General features: G+C 35.3%; 1 protein-coding gene across 4 annotated transcripts in view; it reads left to right on the top strand.

Annotated features, from left to right (window-relative positions):
• Positions 1 to 9333, top strand: part of LOC118740455 (serine/threonine-protein phosphatase 6 regulatory ankyrin repeat subunit A) — a 233659-nt gene that overhangs the window by 181397 nt on the left and 42929 nt on the right. For all 4 annotated transcript variants that reach the window (XM_036472008.1, XM_036472007.1, XM_036472009.1 and 1 more), the window contains exons 5-6: positions 7162 to 7254; positions 9116 to 9329. In XM_036472008.1, the coding sequence (XP_036327901.1) occupies positions 7162 to 7254; positions 9116 to 9329 (307 nt within the window). The remainder of the gene's footprint in view (positions 1 to 7161; positions 7255 to 9115; positions 9330 to 9333) is intronic.

The raw sequence follows: 9333 nt of genomic DNA, 5'->3' as shown, positions 1-9333 counted from the left end.
AATAAAAACAGCTACAACAAAAATATTGGAAAAAGAATTGGGATACCCAAAATAATAAATGCGAACGAGAGAATGTAAAAGGCCAAAATAGGAATACAAAAATGCATAAGCGGAATAACATAAAAACAAACAATTACATATAATATAACTAAATACATACACATACACATGCACATATTTACGTTCATGAAAGCAGACGAGCTAATGAAAGTAACCTGAACCATAACAAACGACAGCAGTAAGGAACTCAGACTGCTAAATCTAAGCTAAAGAAGAAGAAATATACAACAATCTATTTATTTGCAAAGACAAGGCTTTAGGAATAACAACTTGTACTCGATTGCATTGCAATAAATTAAAATTCAAATGTAATTCATTGCATACAAATTAATGCATAGACAAAGGTACAGCTTAGCGTAATAACTTTGCATCTCGGTTTGGTTACTTATGAATTTTTGGTTTGAATGTTATTTGGTTTTACAAATGGAATTTGTGGCACTATTCCAAGCAATTAAATTCGATGACTTCTGTTCTTATTACTTAGATATTTTTTGAAGATTTTCCACGATCTTTCAAGGTGTTTTCGGAATATGCGTATTCCTAAATATCGAGGGTGCCCTCAACAATGTCACCTTCCTATTTTCTTTTCTGCGTAAACAGGACTGGAGTAGTCTCTCAAGGGTTGACAGTAATATCCTGAAAGTTGCAGTATTTATCAATCCTTTACAAATTTTCTGTGCTTGCTGAAGATAGAAACACCATCTTCCTACAGCTCATAGAGTCATCAATCTTCTAGATAAGATCGATTGAATCCATCTTAGGATTATATCTTCTACTCTGCTGCGTCTAGCGGCAGAGCACACATATTGAAAACTAAGGTTGCCCTACGCACATCGATAACAGCAAAGACCCCTGCCTCCGATTCCACTTCGATCTTTGTTACATGATCATGTAGAGCTTACCCAGTGGATTTTTCAACCTTGTATGTATTTGGTGAGGAATAGAGACCATTTTAAATCTTCTCCGAAGAGTGAAAATATGGCCAAATGCCAGACAGGCCTTATAAACTTGTATTAGAGTTCCCTTAGCATCCACGCATACTCGTCATCTGGGCCTAGTTGCCAGAAAAGCCTAGAAAAAATATCACCGCCTCTTTAGCGCCCAACCGTAATGTCATGCACCAGTTTAGTCTCGTTGCATTTCAAGTAATGAAAATATTTTTAAGGTAAAACACAAATTTCGAAAGTAGTATTTTATTGTACACAGCTGTATATGAAAATCATTCTCAAAATTCGTCCACCTTTTCACGTATAAATACATATAGAACAAGTAAGAAAGTCTAAGTTCGGGCGGAGCCGAACATTAAATACCCGGCGCAAGTATTAAATATATGTTTTCCACCTTTCCGAAAGCTACCGCTACATGATAAGCCGGGGTGTATACATTTTAAGTAAATTAGCGTCCTTAAATTTCGAAATATTGAAATTTCAAGCATTTCTGAAATTTACCGTTATATGAAAAGCGGCCTCAATTTTAGTCCGATTTCAACAATTTTCAACGGTTTGCTTTTATGTGGCAAGCACAATAACCATACCGAGCTTGGTACAAATTGCTAGAACGGTTAGCGAGATACATACATATATGTGATCACAAGTGGGCGGTGCTACGCCCATTTTCCAAAATTTTGTCATAAACGTATTTCTTGGAAAAGAATTGTTGCAACCATCAATTTTGAATAAATTAGCTTCAATAGATTTATCAAAGATTTTGTATTTCTCGAAATTACCGTTATATGGGATGTGGGCGTGGTTATTGTCCGATTTTAGAAATTTTCGGCCATTTGGTATGCTGTACCAGGACCAACAACTGTGCCAAGTTTGGAAGAAATTGGTGTAGCGGTTACCAAGATATACACATGTAACCATAAGTGGGCGTGGCTACGCCCATTTGCCAAAATTTTGTAATATTCTTATTTTTCGTCGAAAACTTATTTCAAATATCAATTTTGAGTGAATAATCTTCAGTAGTTACTAAAATATCGCAGTTTTCGTTTTTCTGAAAATTACCGTTATATGGGAGGTAGGCGTGGTTATTGTCCGATTTTTAAAATTTTCAGCCATTTAGTATGCTGTACTAAGGCCAACAACTGTGCCAAGTTTGGAAGAAATTTGTGTTGCGGTTACCAAGATATACACATGTTACCATAAGTGGGCGTGGCTACGCCCATTTTCCAAAAATTTATAAAATTCATGTTTTCCGTCTGAAACTCATTGTAAGTATCAATTTTGAGTGAATTATCTTCAGTAGTTACTAAAATATCGCAGTTTTCGTATTTCTTAAAATTACCGTTATATAGGAGGTAGGCGTGGTTATTGTCCGATTTCGCCCATTTTCAATACCATCCGTCCTACGCCCAAAAGAAGTTCACGTACCAAGTTTCGTTAAGATATCTCAATTTTTACTCGAGTTATCGTGTGCACAGACGGACGGACGGACGGACGGACGGACGGACAGACAGTCACCGCTTAATCGATTTCTCTTTTCATTCTGATAATTTATGTATACATTTGTCTATATCTATCTCGATTCGTTTTGCCTGTTACAAACAACCGTTATGTGAACAAAGTTATAATACCCTTGTGCACAAGTGCGCTCGGGTATAAAAACATAAACTACTTTTTGCTTTGCCGCCCAACCACTTAACAGTAAACTTGGCTCTATTTCACAAAATAAACATATACATATGTACATATGTACGTGTTAAGTATATGTATGTATGTTTGCTTGTACCTTACTCGAGTTTATGTGTCTGCAACAGCTTTGTCCGTTCGTCGATTTCTCCTTGGCACGCAAAAGGTTTTTTCCGTATTTTTTTTTTGTTTTTTCTGAGCGAATATGAAAGTGTCTGAGACAGCAACTTGGCGTCGGTGAAGTGTGCAAAGTTGAACTCTTTATGAATGCAGCAAAACTTACAAACTTGACGACATACATGCATACATATGGGCATTTCCATTTTGTCGAACGTGACCATCGTACACATTCCAGCTGAAAAAAAAACCAAACATAGATTTTTTTTATATTTAATAATATAACTTATTTAGCCCTATACTTGGTGCTAAAGTTGATTTTGGGCAATTTGTCGTCTTTAAAATATGTATGAACATAATTTCAAAATACCGAGGCATTCGTAAGGGGAAAAAAACATAAGTGGTTTTCGCGGCCAACACTTTGAACTCCGAATTCAGCGAACCTTGAAGCGAACTTGCGCCTTTATGTCTCTTAAAAGTAGTTTTGATTTTTCACAAAACTTATTTATCCTTTTTTCTAAATTTAATTTTAATCACTGTCACACGGGCAAACGCATACTTTATTATGCATAAGTCTCTCTTTAAGAACTTGTGTTAAAACAAAGCGTGCAATAGAAATATCCAAATGAGAAAAGTTGCAATTGCATGACTATGCATTCGAATATCTCGAAATTACTTAAGAATATGCGTAAATTTTTTTTTTAAATAAAATTCCCTATGAAAATATGGAAATTGTAAAACAATATAATATTATTAACTTTAATATTTTGTCTACGATGGACCTTCTGGTGGAAATGCCCATATGAGTACAACTCAGTAAAGATTTACTTTCCTTTTATTTAGACGGTAAATGGGTGTTTCAGTATAGTATGTTCATTGTATGTATGAAACCAAAAACAAACAAGTCTATCTCCGGTAACAGTAAAAATGTTTGAAAACCCATTGTAGTATCCAAGTAACAATGACATAAACATACACCTTTCAACATTTCCGTAGACGCCGTCGTAATGCGTAAAAATTGCAGCATAATTTAGGGCACCGAACAGAAATAGTTAAAGAGGGGGCTAAAATGGAAAGAATGCATCACATTGGAAAGTTAAGTGTGTGGGGAAAATCGATGAGCACTATTGTGGTAAAGGAAATAGTTATAAAAAGTTAAAGAAACGATTTTTTTCGATTCATCAAATAATTCTATGATTTTAAGTGCCGCTTTCTAAAGTAGCTTTTAAAATTTATCTGCCCTTCAAACACGTTTATTTCAGAACAAAGATGCATTGGCAACTTACAGAAACAAATGCTTTATGAAAAATCCATACCTAAGTACTTGAATCATTATTATTCGATAAAAAATATGGCTTCAATTTGTTTGCTAATAAAAGAGCTTTTACAGCAAAAGCACATGTTTGACAACTTTCATAGAAATTTTTTAAATAAGTGATGGCCAATGTTGGATAAAAGAAGAAAATGGGAGTTTTTTTTCGAATTTACTCGATGAAAATTCCCAATGTCCATACATCCTCTTTTCAAAAGAAAGACGCAACTCTTGTTGAATGAGCTCTGTTGAAGGAAATCGTAATTGAGAAAACCTATTCAGCGCCAAAACGTTGGACAAAATCAGTGAGTCATATAAAGAAATTTTAAAGAGTATTGGAGAATACTGTTACGATTATACCAAGTTTAACTGTTAATGATGTTTCTGAGGGCACAAATTTTGTTCTTTGTTGTTTTAAAAGCCGCTTGAAACAACGGCTCTGAGTGTAATTTATTATTTCTTCGTGCTCACACAGTTCCTAGCAAAAAAGGCTATCATAACTATTTTAAGCTCTTAAGCATTGGCATATGCTTTTTTAATAAATAATTATAATTTGAAAAAATTACAATGACTTCGAAAACTTTATTAATAAGAACAATCGGTCATAATCAGGGACCGAAAAGAACCTTTAAATATCAAGACTTTTATTTTTAGATCATTGCAAAATCGTTAAATTTGGATTTTTATTTTTTGATAAAATTAATTTGTTTAGGATTTTAATTTTTTCGATCAATTTTAACCGTTATAAAAGATAGTGCGTGTTTATGACCGATTTAAATCTTTTTTGATCTAAAAATAAAATCTGAAAATGACAGTTATAATATGATCGTAAAAATAAAAATAACAGTATGTTCAGTTAGACTTAATAATTATATATAATTAACAAACTTACATAGTCATAAGAGGGCGGTACCGCGCTCAATTTTTCAAAATTATATGAAATACCAACTTTTTGCTAATGAGCCATGGTATATGTCAGGGACATAACAGTTATAAGTTTTATCGCAAAAGCGTTGCTCCATAACAGTTATTATATGAGAAATATTTTTTATTTCCTCGATAAGAGTTATAACCCAACGTTTAATTTTTACGTTGTCTGATAACTGTTATGCCTGAGAAATATTTTTTCCGTTGCCGATAAGAGCTATTCCCAAATGTTTATTTTTACGACAACGTGAAAATAAACATCGGGCAATAGCTGCTTTCAAGCAACGGAAAAAATAATTCTCGTTAAATAACTGTTATGAAGTAACCTTTTCGTTAAATTTCAAAATTTGGGCAACGTTGTCAATTTGCAAATTCGATATTTTTGGTCCCTGGTATATAACAATTTTAAGTAAACATTACTTGACCACAGTGCTAAAAAAATATGAAGGGCCGGTACATACTCACACATAAATTCAATACCGTACATTTGCTTATCTGCGACAATTTGTATGCAATTGCATAAAGTGAGGTATAAAATTATACGAAAATAAATGTACTTTTAGATAAATACTACACAATTAGCAACATTCATAGAAATTTTTAAAATTAGCGATGGTCAAATTGGAAAAAAAATTAAGAAGATGCATTGTATGGATTATTTTAACGGTTCCTTAATCCCTTTTCAAAACTTGCTTGATTTTTAAAATCAGACGATAAATAGTCTACCGTCAATACTTAAGTGCATCATGTATGTCATGTTGTACTCATCCCTACCTACAATCTACACCAAGAGCGCTTATCTATTACTCGGAACGATACGGGATCGGTATTTTTGGTTTTTTAGCGAGAGTATACTGAACATTTCGGAGCACTATCTTCTCAGCTGCCCTGCCTTTGCGAGGCTCAGGTTTAAACATCTCGGGTCGCACTTCATGGTTGCTCCAGAGAAAGAAAGTCTTTAAGGTGGACATCAGCTGCTCGCGGAATTACCTGTTGTACCGATCCAGGATAATCTTTTTCTTTTCAGTGGTAACACGATGGATGCTCACTAGCTGTGAGCGCCTTGGAGAGCTAACCATACCGAAAGTTTACCGACCACATATATTTCAGTTGGCAGTTACACACCAATGACGCGTACATGAAATCGGAGCGGATTCATTACGATATACCGAACTGCAGTAAGACCGGCCAGTAATATCTGAAAATCTACTGCACACATTTTTGCGGTGTACAAAAATAAGAAGAAGAAAGCAAGAAGTACATTGAATCAAATAAATATAACAAGCTATAACGTCTTGGATTCCGCTAAAGGATATCTTAGTTAAATAATTTAAGAAATTATCAAATTAAATTTCATGAGTTGCGACTTTTGCTTTGAATTTTTCTACAAATTACATACCGCGAATATTTCGACAAGTGTGCAAATGATAAATGCTTTAAAAAGACATTGATATAAATGTCAAATCGACTAACTGTGATAAAAGTTATGGTTAATTGAAAATACCCCTGTGCAGTAAAAGCAAAAAAAAATAGGACCCCTGTATTAAAGGGCCACTCACACAAGTATTTTCACCAAAATCGGAAGCTATAAAGTTTGCGCGGTAGCACTTGGTAAATTTTAACCCACATATATCCTGCAAATCAAAGATTCGAAAATCATAACGAAATCTTTAGGAGTATCGGAAATGTTTTCCGAAGATTTTTCTACTATTTAGCTGGCTAAAATTTTATTCGATTTCCCAAGAACGTAATAACTCAAGAATTTAGTTTTCATAAGAATGAAAGTTCGCAACTTTGCTCATTTCTCCCATTGTTTAGCAAGCATGTGTAGCTTAAATTAATGAAACAAATTAAATTTTTGTGATGTTGTTGTGATTATTTCTCTATGCGGAAAATCTGACTAAAAACTTTCAAGAATTTTTACCGCATTTATGATTTATGGAGTTTAAGTTTTTTAAGCAAATCACCGCTATGTTTCAAAGTAATAAATAAGTATGTACATGTATGTATATGTCTATATTAGGAGTATAACGTAGAAAATATTATATTTATAGATATTCATGTATATGTACTGAACATTGTATTGATCTCGATATTTTTTTTTTATATTTACAGCGAGGTAAAATACCACTGCTGCTTGCGGTAGAATCCGGTAATCAGTCTATGGTTAGAGAGCTGCTGTCAGCTCAAACATCAGACCAACTGAAGGTACTTGAAGAATTTTACACTTAACAATACCGACAAATGTATTTGTTGTACGCTAATTATACATAAGGGTTGCCCAAAAATTTATATGCGAGGGAGGAGTTTACAATATTAAGCTCTCGCCCTCTAGAATTTTTCTAAATGGAAAAAATAATACCCGTATTTTTTGTGAAAGAAATTATATTTATTCATAATTGTATAATTGTATTTATATGAGAAGCTGGTTCTCGTGGCAGAAATGCACTTGGAGGTTTGCCATGGCCTGCCGAGGGACGACCGCTATTATAAATACATTTTTTTTTTTTGATGTTAGGTTGAACCGGGCTTGATCCTAAGCCCTGCAGAGTAGTACCGCACACTGCTAACCACTACACCACAGCGGCCGCCAAGGGCCAAACTGCAAAACTGAAAATAATGCAATGTCTAAGATAAGTGTGCCTCCCTTCTCCACCAAAAACACGTTTTTGTCGAAGAATGTAACAACCCGTGACATTTGCTCATATGTATGTACGTACCTATTCACCTTCACAATCGTGGAGCTAACTATAGACTTTCAAAAATTATGCAACGGAAAATTTGAGAAATATATAACTTAAAAATAATTTTCTTTCTACAAAAACCGACTGAATTCTGAAGTAAGCGCTTTGTTTGGATCGTTAGAATTTTATAACTTTTTAGGCGGTGCATGTAAATCATTTTGTCCGCCTTGAAATGTCTTTTTCCCCACAGATTTATGACTTTCCTAGCACATAAATCAATCTCTGAAGCAGGATTAAAAAAAAAAATTTGAGCAAAAAAATGGGCTTGGTTCATAAAAAGTCAAATCGAATCAACGCACAAATGTTTAAAGTTTTTATGTATAGTCTTTATTATTTATTGCAACATGTGCAATATCAAAAAACTTGTAAACAACATATGTATGCACATGTGTTTGTAAAACTAGCAACACACGCAGCACCAATGACATTGACGGCCATTGCATGCCACAAACAAAAAGTGGCACGCGGTCTTCTAGAAGTCAGCGATGCAGTTACACACTCAGCTATACGCTTTTCTACATGCATACATACATGCACACACATTAAGCCACAACGCCAGAAAGTATGCACCCCTTTTAGACGGCAGCACTCAAACTTTACAAAAGCTTTTGGTGTTGCAAATTAAAATTTTCACTTGCGAATGCGTTGATTAAATTGCCAGCGACGTGCAGTGGATCATGGCAGTTCGCCTGGCGGTCACAGTGCACTCAGCGGCAGCTAAATTTAAGGCTCATGCGAGGAATTCCCCATGAACTAGTTTTATACGCGCAACTTTTTTGATTTACTGGCACTTTCAATTTACTGGTTACAGAATTGGCTGTGGCAAGGAGTCACGCAAAAGTTCTTACAAGATGTGTGCAAAGCGATTTCGAATAACCACGTGACTAACTGATTTCACATTCAGACACTTTTGGTTTCTTTTGCACTATACGGAAGGCATTGTGCGGAGAATTAATTTGGCTTTGAGCTAGCTATTTCATAAATTGATTCAATTGTGACCATCAAAGTATGTATTCCGTTACAACTCCATGTGCGAAATATGTGAAAGCCCGCAAACTTTTTTACCTTCACATTCAACTTGACTGCCACGTAATTTGCATATGTTTTAGTTAAAAGCAACGCCGACGAAATCTTGACCCCGAATAGTGGTGTATAATTTCCAGCGCCAATTAAAATTCCCCTCCCCTACTTCTCCCTTTTTGGCTCATACCTTACTTCCATGCGCGCAGTGGCACTGCCGCGAAAATTATTTCACTCTTCTTTATCAGCACATAACAGTAATTTGAATAAATATGTGTGTATTTTCCTTCACCTTCTTTGCGCAGGCAACAACAGCTAATGGAGACACGGCCCTGCATTTGGCCGCCAGACGACGGGATGTCGATATGGTTCGCATCCTGGTCGATTACGGCACCAATGTCGACACCCAGAATGGTGAGGGCCAGACACCGTTGCACATAGCGGCCGCCGAAGGTGACGAGGCACTGCTGAAGTACTTCTATGGCGTGCGCGCTTCCGCGTCCATTGCGGACAATCAAGGTGG

The sequence above is a fragment of the Rhagoletis pomonella genome, unplaced genomic scaffold (assembly GCF_013731165.1).
Source record: "Rhagoletis pomonella isolate Grant_MI unplaced genomic scaffold, Rhpom_1.0 Rhpom_scaffold_00006, whole genome shotgun sequence".
NCBI lineage: Eukaryota > Metazoa > Arthropoda > Insecta > Diptera > Tephritidae > Rhagoletis > Rhagoletis pomonella.
Note: the sequence above shows the minus strand (reverse complement) of the source record. Positions and strands in the feature narration are given on the sequence as shown.